We start from the raw sequence: 16,617 nt of genomic DNA on the forward strand, positions 1-16,617 counted from the left end.
GGTGTGCATGCACTCAGGTAACCAGTAATATAAAACTGACCTTTAGTCTTCCTTGTTTTGGCTGTATTTTAGTGGATTAGTATTTTGTAGTATACAATCACATTTCATTTATTATACATTATATATATCTATATTCATAATTACTATTTACAGACAAGTTCTTTAACTTATTTTTCTTAAAATGTAGAACAGTAAATCAAGAATTAAAGCATACAGTTACTTCTCTCTATCACTTAGTTGTTGCAGGATAGTTTGCTGAGCCTTTTAAAAATTCAAACATGGAGGATATCAAACCAAATTTGATAACCAAAAAAATCACAAATAACTACACTGATACCATAGAATTCCATTATAATTTATTAAGCTTAGTAACAAAGTTTTGTTTTTTTTATATTTTATACATGAAACTTCAGGCAAACTAAAGACATAACCTACCTCTTTGAAAACTTGGATTGAAAGAATGTGGGAGTCTTTTCAAAGATTAAAATGGTAGTGAAAACCACTTTTTGTTGATTAGTTATTCACGTCATGTACTGTAGTAAAAGTATATAAGGGACCACTTCAAAAAATGGCAAGGGTTGAATGGGGCCACCATGTGTGATTCAGTACATCAGTCATATCTTGGCAAAATAAAAAAGCTATGTGGCTCTTATACTATGGCTTATCAATATTAGTCATTTGACTTTCTAATTTGTACAAAGTTATAGACTTAGTATTGTGACATCACAAACACCTAATTTTAAACTGCTGCATTCAACATACCACGTAACTCACTAAATTCTGTATTTAAATGAGTTTTTTTAATATTTACTTTTAAGTTAAGAAATTAACTCCCATATAATATTAGTTTGAATTATAATCTACAATTTGACTCCAAACTTATCAAACATAAGTTCGTAAAATAGCAGTTCAATAAAATTTTGAATCCCAGTCAACAAATGCATTGACATAGCCTTTGAACCCTGACCCATTGCAAAAGGGGTAAGCAAGTAATATATGTTTAAAACTATGCTGAATTTGTAGTGAATGCATCTCCAAACAAAAGTACAAATAATGCAAATCTTTACTTATGATAAAGCTGTATTTCATGATCACTGAATCAGTTTAACATTAGGTGTGTTCAAGTTACCCACTACTATTATTAACATGTGACTTCAAGTACTTTTAAAAAGTTTCCAAGGGCTGCCTGAAGGGGTCACCTGTTTTAATCACTTGCACCATTAAACAGTAATGCAATTTCTGTTTGTCTGTTAGTAGTCACTAAAATTATGTCACGTGAGGGATGTTTAACACGGCAATTTGTACTGTTGTGATGTTAGTAAAATGTGCATATGCCATGAATCACAAGAAAATTATGCATGCTATAGGGTACAACACAGCATGATGTATGAACTTGAAAGAAAGATATAAAAGTATTTAGCACTATTAATTTTTGTTTCATTTACTCTTAAAACATTACACTTTCGGGAGAACTCTTGGTAACTTCTGCGGTTCCTGGATCACTTGTAAAATGTTATAATTTTTCTGAATTAAAAAGTCGATTTTGTACTATATACACATCTATAAGTTCAATTTTTGTTTTTGTGTTGATTTGAAAGAGTAAGTTAATTATACATAGAACACTGTAGAACTTGGAAGGAGACCTGTGTGTTTGGATTTTAAAATGTTAACTTTCATTGTTAATGTAAGGAAGTTAAATAATTAATTTCTTGTATGTATTGATCATGATGCATTATTTGAAATTGGACTTCCTTGTTATCATGGTTAAAAAAATTTTCAAAATGTTTTGTGGAAGTCTGAACTTCACTCATCCAAGACCATTTCTGAGATCAGCTTATTCACAGTCTCATGAACCTTTTTGCACCTTTGTTGTTTACAGCTGTCTTACTATATGCTTTGAAATGCCATTCCTTACCAAAGCATCCCACCTGGGAGTGTGTTTTCCTTCCTTGGTGGGCCATACTTTTTGAGAACAGATGAACTGCCATTGCTCCTTTTGGCATTTGTATCCAGGCACAGTTGGATGAATTGGGTCTGTCCTTGGGTAACATTGCTGTATCCACTGGTCAGCCAATCCCACCATGGCTTATTACAGTCTCCAAATGTGACTTATCTTTAAGTCATCTGAGGAAAGCAGGCACTCCTGATTGGAAATACTGTGTGTTATTTGCTGAACATCTTTTGAACCATCCTTCTATTCCTATTTGTATAAATGGTTCCAAAGCAGTTGACTGTATGGACTCTGCCATGGTTTGTTAAGGTTTGGTGGTTGCACACAGAATTCCCTCTACAGCTTCTGTGTTCACTGCTGAACTGTATGCCATTTATCTTGCCTGGATCACATAGAAGCTAAGCAATACTTACTCTCTCAGTTCTCTACTGGCCCAGGAATTGCTTCACGCTAGTTCACACCCTGCTCTCAGAGATATTCAAAATGACTGGCCCATTTCACTTTAACATCTACTTCTATCCAGTTTTTCTGGGTACTGGGCCACGTTGGTATTTGCAGGAATGAACTTGCCAACACCACATATAAATCTATCTGCTCTGGCACTATCACCACTGTGCCTTACCCATACATCGACTGTGGTCCTATATTCAAGGCTTGGCTCCATGCCAGTTGGCAGCTGACTTGGAGTGAGTAACACAAAAACAAGCTTTTCTATATAAAATCCTATATTGGACTTTGTCCGTCTTGCTTCCATAAGGATAGGAAAGAGGAAGTTGTTCTAACTAGACTATGCATTGGTCACAGTTTTTAACTCATCATTTTCTTTTATCTGGGCTGATGCACAAGTGTGTTGTCTATGTAACACTCAGGTCACAATAAGCCACATTTTACTTTCTTGCCATCGTTATGATTCTCAAGGATGGTGCCATTTTAAACATGTACTGTTCTGAGGTTTGTCCATAACATTAGTGTTATTGGTGATGGTGACACTGTCCATCTTGGAAATGTCTTTAGTTTTTTAAAGGCCATCAATTTTTTTAATGCCATTTACATTTTTCAATTTATACATTATAATTTTTTTTATTCCCATTTAGGAATCAAAGTACATCTAGTTCGATGTGAAATTAGAAAATAGCCATAACGTCAAATAACTTGGAACCAGGACTGGAAAGGCCAACTTCTGGTGACTGATGGTGGTTTTTTAACTTACCTGTTAGTCTTCCTGGCAAGTTATGATAATTACAATTGTGCTACAGAATGCCCTTTACAACTTGTATTACTGTAGTTTTTCTCTTACTGCTGTAGACTAGATGTAAACATTGGTTTTAATGCTTTTTATGTTGTTTTTTTTGTTTCACCTTAATTTCCTTTTATGAAATTCACTAAATTTACATTTTTACTGGATGTTTGGCTTAGATATTGTAACTGCTTTGTGCCATAAAACACCAAACCCACCAACTGACCTCTTGTACTCCTTTTTTATCTACTATCTTTTATGGTAGGGGATTTACTTTCAGTTGGAGCTGTCAGTGTTTTTATCTGCTGAGAAGGTAGACTTTTATTTGTCCTGGGGTGTTTTCTCCTAGGACTACTGAAGTTGCCTCTTTTATTTACCTTAGAGAGAATTTGAAATTTGTGTTCTGACATTTTTTTCTACGAATCTGATTTGGATTCTGTCTTTTATTTTATTAATCATTTAGGTTTGTGAGATAATGGGGCTTTTCCTTGTCCCTTGTGAATCTGCTTCTTTCTTGTTGGTTGAAGGGGAGGACTATGTCATTTCTTCTCCTTCCTGATTTTTGTGGTTCAGGCTGAGAGATTTATTGTTTTATTATGTGATAGAATAGATAGACATTGTATTCTCCTTGCGTATTTGCTTGCCTTGGTTTTTCAATTCCTGGTGAAATTATATTTTTTAGCTGCTGACATGTGGATGTCGTAAGCTGGAGTTGTTGGTATGATTGTAGGACATTTTCTCTCTCCCTTTAGGTCTTGCTATACACTGGTAGGTCCTTTCTTTCTAAGTCTCTGGCAACTAGTGTTTTGACTTTGTTGTCATTGGGATTCTGGAGTTTCCTTTGAATTTTCCAGTTTACTTAGAGGTGGATTCCCAAATATTTATTTTGCATATTTTGTTCTTTTACAAGTGAGGTATCTTCTGAGTTGCATCTGAGCAGATTCAGCACATTTGTTTTTTTGCTGGCCTTTTCATTTGTTTAGTGGCACACATTTTACAGGTTGATATTCAGCTTTCTCTCCCTATTGTACTTTCATATTCTTTACGTGTTAAGGGAGCTTTCTTCTAGGAGTTTTTCTACACCCCATGTCCATTTTTAACAACACCTGCTGGATTATAAGGAAAAGGAAGTACTTTTGTACAGTCTTGTCTCTATTTTCCAGGGTCCCTTGCATCATTTTTTTCACTGGATCCCACAGGTGTGCTTCTCTCAGTACAATTTCACACTAGCAACCAACTTTATTATTATTATTGTAACAGGCTCTGTAGAAATGGAGTGTTCCTTAAGATTATCTAGATGCTTACTAGATGTTATTACTATATTACAATTGACCACCACTTATGGACAATCATGAGTAAAGTATAAGATCATTTAGGTGTTTACCAGATGGTAATACTATATTATCATGGACTTCCACTCTTGAACTATCTTGTGTAAAGCTGAAGGGGATTCTGTTTGTCCATGCAAATTATTGGATTAAATAATGTGGGGTTTTGGTTTGCTTCAAAAATTTAAGGGACTTGGTTTACTTGTTGCACTGTTTCCAGAATGCTGTTTTTTAAGACTCACCAGTGCACTTTATTCCACAAATTCTACTAGTGGAGCTGAGGAGTCTTTACAAAACCCAGTTTTCAGTCACTGGGGTGGTGGACAGAGGCTTTTCCTCTGGAGTGTTTAAATGTGTTCTTCCACTCTTTGAGAATAGAGCAAAGGGGGAGGCCCTTCTACTTTGGTCCTTTGCTTTGACCAAAGTCAGTTTTGTTTATTGTTCCTAGAAAGAGGTTAACTACCTCCACATAATTCAGACTGCAAAGTGGTCACATTCTAGGTTGGTGGTTGAGCACAAGTTCCATGTGCTCTCCACAATTCCAGGGGTATGCAGAGAATACATTTTGTCCATTCAGTTGGAAAGTGAAGATGAGTGTTCATAACTCCAGACTAGATGAGTTCTGTTCCTTTGGTTGTAGAAGACATACACAGTCCCGTCATTCTGAGCCTGAGGTGTTGCCTTTTGGTCTCATTCAGGTGGAGGAGAACATTTGTACACTTCTGTGTTGCATACTTTCTCATTGTGATTCTGCTGGTGTAAAATACATCACTCTATGGCTGCAGGTTGAGATACAATCAAAAGTATATATTTTGATGATATTGCAGTCTGCTAGTCTTGCTCATCAGTGTGAAATATAGGGACCAAGATTGCTTAATTCCAACACTGAATTAGGGTTGGCCCGTAATGATTACTCCTTTACTAATCCATCCTTAATACAGGAACTCATTTCCAGGTGAAGAGCATATCTGTTCTGGATGTAGTTTAGTTCCCCCATTTGTGTACCACTTTCATCTTGGTACATCACTATTTTATGCAGATATTTTGGAAATTAACATTTCCCTAAACTTAAAATATATTTCCAGTAATACTTACCTCCACTGAAACTGTCCTGCTCTACTTCTTCACTAAGAGCCAGTGTAAGTCTCGAAAAAGGGAACATATTATCTAAGTGAGGTACCAGGATAGAAAAGCACCTTGTTGAGGTTAGAGTAGTTCTAAAATTAGCTATTGTAAAGGGTGTTTAAATGGGTGGGGGTGTAAAAGACTGAAGCATGTGAGACCAATGTCTAGATTGGCAAAGAAGATGTAGAAGAATATCTATATTGCCAGTGGGTGGTAGGTATTATTGGAAATACAATTTTCACTCTAGGAAAATGTTAGCTTTTTTCAATTTCTCAAAGGAAGTCTTAAGTGCAAGTTTAAAGCAATAAAATGAAATTAAACCAGATATAAAAGTTGTTTACATTTGGCTGTAACAATAAATAGTGTATAATTTTTCATTATTATATGCAGTCATTCTAGGAAGAAAAACAAAAAGGCAAGTTAGATTAATTTTGTATTTTTCAGCTGTTCATTTTACCCTGTGCTGCTGATTTCACTATGGTTAGTATCAGTGTAGATAAAATAATAGATAAATTATAAAGTTTTATTGAAAAAAGAAACTATTCATATAAGCAGTTATAGGAATTATGAAGCTCTAAAATGAAAAACAAATTACCATGAAAAAATCACCTGGCACTTAGACTAGCCAGAGTCTGTATCATCATAACTCGTTAAATTTGCAGAGTACTTTTTAGTAAAAGTCTTTAATTATAAAAAGCCATAATTTACAATGTACTTGAAATGTTGACTGAAAACTTACCAAATTTCATAAATATACATTATATACTTCAGTACAAGTATGGTCTGTTGGACAAATCTTATGCACACGGAGTTAAGTTAAATAAAATAAAAGTAGGCTTGTAACTGTCCTGAAGATTAAATGATAATGTAAGTTGTGGTGTGCTTGTCATCTAAATGTTAAAGACATAAATAACAGCCATTCAAATGCTTAAGCATAGATTTTCCTTTAACTTCCAAGTTCTCTAAAACTTAACCAGTGAATATAAAAAAGAAATACTGCCATTAGTTTGATTCATTTCCCAGCTCTAATGACAGTTGAGAAAGTGTTTTTGGGTCTAAGCTATGTGCATGAAGTGTGTATGTTTAACTTGAGTATTTACATAAAGGTGAAATTATGGTAAAAATCTACAAGTCATATGGGAAAAACTGGAATTTGTCAAATGGCATTACTGAATAGCAGACCTATGATAATATTTTAAGATTGAAAAAGTAAAACACTAAACTATAAAGTATATTGTTATATACTCAATTTTTCATCTTAATATTGCTGGAAATATGTATTGTTTCAGTCAAAGGGAAGTGTAATGCCATGTTATAAGAACATGGGCTAACATCTGGAACTTTTTTCAGAGTTTAAAAACAGTTTGAAAAATATAAAATGCGAGCTAGAATGGATAAGGTGGATTATTGGTTAGCTTGTTTGCAACTGTTGAGTTTATTAGCTGGTGAATAAGTCTATAACTTGTGTAAGCTACTGTTAGTTATTTAGTTCAGTCATGCAATTTATGTGTTGAGTTTGTGACAGAGTAGTAGAGGTAAAAGAACAAGTGTGAGAAATTAGCAAGTAAGTAAAGTTATTAAAATAAGCCAGTTATTCAGTGAATATTAAGTAATAAAAACTGTTGAATTTGTAGTCAAAGAAATAATATTTTTTATTATTGAAGCGACTGGACATTGCATCCTTATTCTTCCCAGATATCCAAACAAATCTTCCTTACAATAGAAATAATTAAAATAATAAGCTTAAACGTAGAGCATATATTCATCTAAAGATATAGATAAAACTGTTTTGATTTCCATCTTAATTTTCAATATATTTAACTACTGTTACTGCAAGTTTTTCATTTTATACTGAAGGAAAGTACATGTCTTTGTTAATACTTAATAATTATTGAAACAGGACTTACTGAAATTAGTTATTTTGAAAGAAATTGATTTTTCTATTTTGAACTAGGTTAGTTGGCGTAGATGAACTTTATAAAGAAGAAAATTAAGGGACACAAAAAAGGACATGATAGTGAAGAAGAATTTGATACTTATGTACAGAGTCAGCAGTCATGGTCAAAAGAAAATGATGATCAATCTCAAGAACGAAACACAGAAGAGTGGCAGTTTTTTCAGCAACTAACCCAGAAAGTTCAAGAGACACTTCAAAAATCTCAAACAACCCTTAGTAAATTAAAAGAAGAAAGTGCAATAACTGACTTAGATAGACCTGATTATTTGGATGAGGAAGAACCTCAGTCTCTTCCTTCTGGTGCCAAAACGTGGATAAATTTTGAAGAAGATTCAGCTTTTCCAGAAGACTTTGATATCTCCAGCTCAGATCAAGATAAGTCTGTTAAAAGTTCAAAACCTCCACCAAGACCACCACCTCCAAAGATTGAAAAGACAACAGAAGTGATTGAACAAGAAACTAAAATATTCCATGAGTGTCAAGAACAAGAATCTCATTCAGACTTAGAATTTTCATTAGGAAATGAATTTGGTTTAAGTGAACAATTAGCTAAAGAAATTAAAACATTCCCAGTATCTTCTAAAGAAGAGTCTCATCAACAATTAGAATTTTCTTTGGAAGAAGAATTTGGCTTTCGTAAGGATGTTGTAAACACCTCTTTAAACCCTAATGTTGAATTTTTATTAGAGGATGAAAACAAGGAAAGAAATGACCCATTTGATACAACCTTTGTAGACTTGTCAACAGACTTATCTTTGATAAAATGTTTTAGAAAAGATAATACATTAATTGAGAGTCAAAATAATCTAAGGGAGAATTCTGATCCATTTGATACATCTTTTGTTAATACTTTTGAAGTTTCTAGAAGTGTTCCCATTGAAAAGGTTCTTGAGAATAAAGAAAGTAGATTGTTTGATGTTGACAATAGAAGTGAAAGATCCAGTGAAATAAAATATAATGCTTTTGATGAAAAATATTTAAAGAGTGTTACACCTGAAACTGTCTTAGTACCAGGAGAAACTTCTAACACTGATATTGAGACAATGAGTAACCCATTTTTTTCAGAATCTGTTGTCAGCCAGTCCATGGGACCATCAGTCAGCCCATTTGATGTTGGCTCTACTAGTCATTTTAAAGCAGGCACAAACCCCTTTGATGAAGTGCCTTCTAATAGCCTTGGAACTAAAAACATTGACTTGTTAAGTGATACGTTTTCTTCTGATGTGTCAAAAACTATGAAAGAACAGTCACAGGGTGTTTGTGAAAAAATTGATTCATTATTTGATCCTTTTGGTCTTGATTCCTCTGCCCATTCTTCTGTTGTAGGTGGTAGTGGTACTTTAGACTCTCAATCTTGTTTTCAGGATAAAAGTTCAAGTGTTCTTATGTTTGGTCTTCCACCTGAAACTTCACAGGAAACTGAAAAAGATACTTTTGATCCATTTTTTGGAATTGGTGATGATGATAATGTCAAGGATAAATTAATACATAGTGACAAAGATGTGCAGCAGCCTATTTTAGAAACATTTGATAAAAAATTGGATCCATTTGCCATTCCAAATCAATCTGATTTTTTTGGCACTCAGACTACTTCTGAACAGTTTAACCCATTTACTTCTGATGGGTCAAAGGAATGTAGTGAAAGTGCCTGGCATGCACTAAGTCAACCTAATTCTGATATTCACCAGAACATTATAAGCAGTAATATGTGGAATACTGAAAGTGTAGAAGAGTCGGGAGAGTCTGCAGCTGACTTTGGGAGAATAACAACAGTCCCAAAAGAAAGTTACAATACTCACACTGAAATTACCATTCCTTCTGTAGAAAATGACAATACTGATTCTTTTGAGTTTTTTTCACCACCAAAGCTAGAAACTAAAAACGTACTTGAAACTAATGCTAAAAATGGGGACAAGCCACTTTTTCCAAATGAATCATTTGATGCTTTAAGCTATTCTAACAATTTTCAAAGCTCTGAGAAAGATGATCAACCATTTTCTTTGTCAGATGAAACTTACAAAGAACCTAGCATAACCATTTTAAGCAGTTTTACTGCTGAAGAAGAAAAATTTGAAAAAGAGAATACAGACAAAGTAAGAGATAGTGAACACCTTGGAGAAGCTATTATTGATCATTTTGACACAAAAGAATTAGGGATTATGGAGGATCCCATTTGTAAGGAACAAGAACGATCAGTTGAGGATTCAGTAACTCCTTTTATTGTGACACATAATAAAAGCAATGGTGATAAACTAGCAGATAATGTGGATGAAAAAAGGTCTTTTTCTCAAGGTTTTTCAGGGTTTTCTGATTTTGAGGTACTTTCCCCGAGTGTTGTTAGCCAGGAGAAAAAATCATTAACATTTGATTCTAAAAGAGAAGTTCCACCACTTGACAATGCCTTTGGACAAATGCCCACAACTACGAAAACCGACACTCATCTAGCATCATCGGTTAGTGAGTTTGATGCTTTTGCTTCTTCTCCAGATATGTCAGAACAGAAGAGCACATCAGTAGATCCATTTGACACAAGTAATATACATTTGGAACCAGTGAAAGACTCTGTACCATACACAGATACTGCAGCTTTTGAAGCTTTTGCTGCAAAATTTGAACAAGCAATTGAAAAGTTTGATACAGATGTAACAGTTGAAGATGAATTTGATCCATTTGCTGCACCAAAAGGGAGCTCAAAAACAGATGAAGATGATGAAAAGGGATTTGGGACAGTAGATTTGTTTGATCCATTCTTTTCTATGACCAAGCCACATGAAAATACTCCTATAAAATTACTACCAAATGAACCATCTCGAGATTCATTTGATGATGATGACACAGAAGATTTTTCTGTGGTTATCAAGCCAAAAATGAGAGAGCAAGAAGTGTCTTCCTCATGTTTAGAACCACCACCACTGTTACCTCCACCACCAAAGACACCAACAAAAAGTCCCTCATCACACATAACAACATCCAGATTTAACCCATTTGATAAAGATTCAAATGATATTCTGATAGAAGAATTTGGGCAAGAAAAGTTTGAAGAGGCTAGTGTTCAATCTGAAGAACCCCCACCTGCACTTGGAGAATCAGGGGTTCATAGGACAGATTCCTCAGAAACACCACCAACACCCCTTTTTGATGAAGATACTTCTCAACCACTTGAAGTGTTTCCACCCAAGTTTGAAGGAGATGGTTGGGAAATGATGCTGCGGCAACCAAGTAAAAAGAAAATTACAGGGAATCGCTTTTGGAAGAAAGTGTTTTTGAAATTATCAGAAAACAGCATATTACAACTCTTCAACAAACAAGAAGATAATGATCCTTTTCAGGAACTCCCATTACAGGCATGTATAATATACAATTTTGTATTACTTCAAATCATTAAAATTATATTAGCATATTTTTCTTACAATGAAAGTGGTATTCCAGTATATTTCTATTGCAATAACAAATAATTCATTTTTATGAATTGTGACATTATTATTTTATTGTTTTTAATGCAGGTGTGTTATTCCCAACTTCCATCTATTATACATTGTATACAATTATTTTAAATGGTTATCATTAATGGCTTTTGTTGACTTATCAGGAATGTTACTAATAAATTTTAATATCAATAAATCTACTGGAATTTGGAAATTTAAAAAAATATTATTTATACTATCCATGTCACATTCTTTTTTAAAACAACCTTTCTATTTTTATCTAAATAAAATAAAATGTTTAGGATATATCTCTAATATGATAAATTTGTTAACTTTTACATGCTTTCTAGTAATATTTATTTGTGGTGATCAATTATTTTAAAAACACCATCAGATTCATATGTAAAGCTACATGTAATACGTTAAGTAACTAAATGTTTTGCATAAATCAGTTTTTAACTCTTTAACTCTGCAGCAGAACTTGTTTCAGTTATTAATAGTTTTCTTTTCATATAATTGGATTAAACTGTTCAACTCTTGTGTGTTAGTTATTACTGAATTAACAGAAATCACAATACAGCAGTGTAGGAAGTTATATTTTAATTCTTTTATCAGTTACTGAGTTATGTATGTCAATATAGTAATTCCTTAAAGCTTGAAACTTAGATTTAGGAAGTATTGTTCATCATTTCATGCTATAATTTTTGAGTGATCTGACTGAAGAGCTTTATGTATTAACATATTAACAGAAATGGTAATACAGTCCTTCAAGTGTCTTTGAACACCTACTCTCAAGAAAGAGACAGAAAAAAAATTACACTATAATTTGGAAGTCCTCATTTACTCTCAGAAACTTGTGTTAGGTGTCAACTTCCATTACTGCTTATGACTTCCCAATCTATTAGCTAATTACTCTGTTGATAGATCAGAACTGCCCTAATTAGAGTATCTTTTGTGTTTATCAAATCCTAAACCTGTGTCTTCTTATCATAAAAATTCTTCCTGATTTATAACCAAGTAATTAGAGACCTTTATTTTAGTGATCCTACAGGTAATCTTTTGTAAACTTGACTAAGATCACCTCATAACAATTTTTTCTGAAAAAAAGATATTTTAACCTGTCTTCATAAAATTTTTTTTTCATCTACTGAGTTATCTTAGTAGCCCTCCTCTGAACCCAATCTTAGATAATATAAGCAAAACTATAGTAAGATCTAAATAGTGACATATATGAAGAAATAGTTACAGGAATTGCACAAGTTTTAATAATCCTGGTTATTCATTGAAAATGAACTACAAAAATGTCAATTTATGTATCATGCTCCTCAAAAGCTTTTGAATTTTAAGTTTCAGTAAAAAAATTATCTTGAAATATTGGCTTAAACAAATTCTGTCATTTATTTGTTTAATTATTCTAGTGTTTCTCCTGTGATCATTGGGAATCTCATGTCTCAAGACTGAGATTGTTTTCAGTTTCTGCTCGTGGTTTTGTTTAATTTATGAAATGTAGGTTTAATTCTGCATGGTAGGATACAAGAGTCATAGAAATCTGAGTGTATATCCTGGACTTTTCAGTAGTAAACTATTATGAACTCCGTAATTACTTCATTCATTTTTCTTAGTTGATATGGATTTTCATATATATTGTTGTATTTCAAAATTTGTAGTGCATACTGGAGGGATTTACACTCCAGATAAATATGAAAGAATGTACTTTTAATTAAAACCAGTGTTTCACTTTTGCAACTTTTTCAGGGTAAGTATAACTATCATATCTTATTTGGCTGTGTTTGTGTTAGGACATTTTCTTTAGTTCTATCTCAAATTGAATATTAATTTTCATAGCTTTTATTTACAGTTTACAACCTGTATCTTTCCTTTTAATATTTCATAGCAGTATTATTTGTCTTTCAAAACTCAGTTATGGAACTTAATTAATTTTTCATGTTTGTCTCTCTCTTATCAGTACAGTTGTGTTTGGTCTACATTATGAATTCCAAAATAAATGTTACCATGTTAGAGGTTGTACCTTCTACCAGCACATTTACTCGAACTTCAAGTGAGAATAACTCATATTTGCAATTATTCATCAAGAGTTTGATTGTTATTTGAATCAGCTTTCTTCTCTTGATGTTGACCAACTGTTTCCTGAATAAAACGAATTTGTTTGGGATGACAATGATTTTTACGGTCTTTTTACTCCCTGAGTTTGTCATGTCTTCTCTTGTTACTTCTGTGGCTTTTGCTAGACTTAGTATGACTTTCTTTTTGAATATGCTTTCACAGGTATGTTCTGATTTCCTGTAATTCTCTACCTTTCTTGTTACATGATACTCCTTCCCTTAATTATTTTGTGTTTCCACACACTCATGCTATTGGGGTTGATGCTAAGCATTTTGTATCTCAGTTATGTGATAGTGCAAGCATGCCTAACCATCCTCAGGCTGCAGACCAGTTTGCTTTTACCTGCTATCAGGCCAATTTTCCATTCCAGGATTTGCAACACTTGGAACCCATTTTACCTGTTTTGGAGCAGGTTAAGATTGTCCTGTTCTTTTACCCCATTCCCAGTTGTTCCTCCTTTTTTTAACCTCATTTCTATCCCTTGATATTTCCCACCATCTATCTTTCAGAGGTAATCTTCCATGATCCTAAGAGTTTTTTGGGAGATATGTTTGCTCTTAATTCCCTTCTTGTTGACAAATTTGTCAACTTTGGTTTTGTCTTTACATATGTGGTTCCTCTGTTTTGAGGATCATTTGGGGAGGGATTCAGTATTTTCTCACATTTGTTTACTATCTCTGTTTTTGAAACTTATGCCTTGCTCCTTTTCTTTTTTGGATAGCCTTTGGTGAGCTCTCAGTGACTTTTAGAATTTAAGGTGGAATCTGTGAAACATCAATTCTTTCCTTGCTAGTTGATGGTATACCTTGCATGGAGCTTCAACAATCCCCTATATCTGTTCCCAGTTCTACTACTTCCCAAGCCTTACTTGTTCCTTCCGTAAGAGGATCTTTTTCTTGTCATTTCTTTATTCTTAGTGTTAAGTCACCAATACTATTGGTGACTAACTTGTGGGTTCCAGTCTGGTAAAGGTTTGTATATCTCAGTTTGTTCATCTGTGATGAGATTTCACTAGGGATCTGGTGAAAGAGTCCTTCAAGTTTTATCAGAGGGTCTTGTTGTCCATTTCCTTTCCCCTTCTCTGTTGTCATAGAAACCCATTTCTTTTACCTTGGATCATCCTACATGTTATCATCTGTATGAAGCAATACAACATATTCTCTCTCAGTAAGTCTTTGAACGTGTAGTTCATCTTTCTCCAGGGTTTTATTCCAAGCTGTTTATGTTCTCCAAGAACACTGGCAGTCTGTAATAGAACCTTCACACCTCAGTTGCTTGTTGGTGCTATCTCATTTTAGCATGGAGTCATTTTCCAGGGTCTCCCCTGTTTATCCTACTGTTCCTCTTAGTATGGATTTCCTCACTTGGTTATTTGATAAGGGGTCTTCCATCTCTTCATATGCAGATAATCAGGCATTTTTATTCCTCACCTTTCATTTTTCCCATTACCGTAAAGTTTTTGCTTCTCATATCTTGTCCCTCCTGGATTAATCACCATCCATAGCATGCAACTCCTCCAAATTTGGATGTCAATGTAGTGCTTTATTATTTCACATCCCTTCCAATTGAACCTTTGTCTTTTTGTTTCATGTTTCATTTATTCTTTAAAATGTATTTCATCTTCCTATTGGCTTGTGGACAATTGTTTTGTTTTATTTGCCATAACATTTCACTCTGTATCGTCCCACTTCTACTTTACAAAGACCAGTCATTCCTTTTCACGACTCTGGCAGCTAGGGAAGGTATTTCCTCCTCATCATCAATTTCTCTTTCTTCCATTTCCTATCCCTGTTCCTGGTCTGATCCATATAGATTTCTGTCTCATTCATGGTCGTTATTATTATGATGCATATTCAGCTTCCATCTATCATAACCGTTTCTGTCTGTTAAACTCTTGGTAACTTTTCTCTGTTCATAAACTGTTTCCTTCCACTTTTACAAACTTAGTTTGGCTTTTAATTCAGTTGGCTTATTCTTCCTTTTTTTTCACCAATTAATCCTGGTGTCTTCCCATCAGATAAGGCATCTCATTTCATGTCATCCATTAGAGAACCCCTAACACACCATTTTGGCCTTGAATTGCTGTAGACGGGTGGCCCCCTTGGGTCAGTCGACTGGTCCACATGAGCTAGGGTCAACCAAGTACCAGTGTTGGATGTTATCAACAGGTGTTGTGGGCATTGTATTTGATACTGGTGTTTAGATATTGTGCTCCCGAAATCCTGGTTTTGCTGCAGTGTCCTTGTTTGTTATTGTTGTGCATCCCCTCATAGTGCTCCATGGTGGGTGGGGTCAGTGAGCACTGAAATATTCTTTTTTTGTTATAGATCCTCCAAACAAAACTTAAAAAAATAGTGAAAAAACAGTCCATAGGTAAATGACCACATTTTAAAGATTCTAAGCAGCAATCTTCAACATTTGTAACATCCCAATGTACCTCATTTTCTTATACTACATTCTCTTTCAGACAAACCTTTAGGTCAGGTGTCTCGCTTTTTCATTCAGAAGGGACAAGAGGGACTTGCTGACTCTCCATAGTTAGTAAAGAAGCTTTGCTCTGGTGACATATTGGTGGAAACATCCACATCTCAGCATAGTGATATCCTCTTGTATTCAAAGGTGATTGGGGATATATCTATTGAGGTTAAGCCTCAAGCTACTTTGAATTTGTCAAGAGGAGTTATTGTTGAGAGGGATTTGAAGAATATCCCCAAGTCAGAGATTCTTGTTGATTTCTCCACCCAAGGAGTTTCTGCAGTGAGGCGTATCTCCACTTGCAAAGATGGATGCCGACCAGTGTCATCATTCTGACATTTACATCACCACATTCACCTGCCACCATCAAGGCAGGTTATCTTAGTTGCAAAGTATGGCCATACATTCCAAACCCTCTCAGATGTTTCCAGTGTCAGCGGTTCAGTCACTCGAAGACGTCATGTCATGGTTCTTTGACATGTGCTTGTTCAGTGGCAAGGACCTCAGTGTCTATGAGTGTGAAACTGACCCTCCTGAGTCAATTGCAATGGCTCTCAGCTGTCCTACTTTTGTTCTTACAGCATTTCAGAATTATTCAAAATATCACCTACTCTGAGGCTTGAAAGTTGCTGTTCGCCACTTCATCTCGGATGTATGCTGCTGCACCTCATACCACAATTACAGAGGTAGTGCAGACAGATCTCTCTGTGCATCCAAAAGAATCATTCTCAAACCAAATGAAAAGTCTTTTGACCTCCGTGGTTAAAAACGTTGATGAATCAATTTCAACACCCATCTCTGTCTTTAATATACATTCCAGAAATCCCAAGATTCACTTCCTTTGGTTCTGGGTATGGGCATTTCCTTGGGTGTATATTATTCTCCCACCCTAGTCATTCATTCACATCCTCAGACCTTGATGCTCTCATTGAACAGTTGTTGTCTTCCTTTTTAATCCTTGGGGACTTTAATGGATATTATATTATACCCTCTGG

At 34.5% G+C, this 16,617-nt stretch overlaps 1 protein-coding gene across 5 annotated transcripts in view; it reads left to right on the top strand.

The window, feature by feature from the left end:
* Positions 1-16,617, top strand: part of LOC143255007 (uncharacterized) — a 53,000-nt gene that overhangs the window by 16,981 nt on the left and 19,402 nt on the right. For all 5 annotated transcript variants that reach the window (XM_076510023.1, XM_076509996.1, XM_076510013.1 and 2 more), the window contains exon 2: positions 7,596-10,942. In XM_076510023.1, coding sequence (XP_076366138.1) covers positions 7,610-10,942 — 3,333 coding nt within the window. In that variant the 5' untranslated portion in view covers positions 7,596-7,609. The remainder of the gene's footprint in view (positions 1-7,595; positions 10,943-16,617) is intronic.

Source organism: Tachypleus tridentatus, chromosome 1, assembly GCF_004210375.1.
Source record: "Tachypleus tridentatus isolate NWPU-2018 chromosome 1, ASM421037v1, whole genome shotgun sequence".
Classification (NCBI taxonomy): Eukaryota; Metazoa; Arthropoda; class Merostomata; order Xiphosura; family Limulidae; genus Tachypleus; species Tachypleus tridentatus.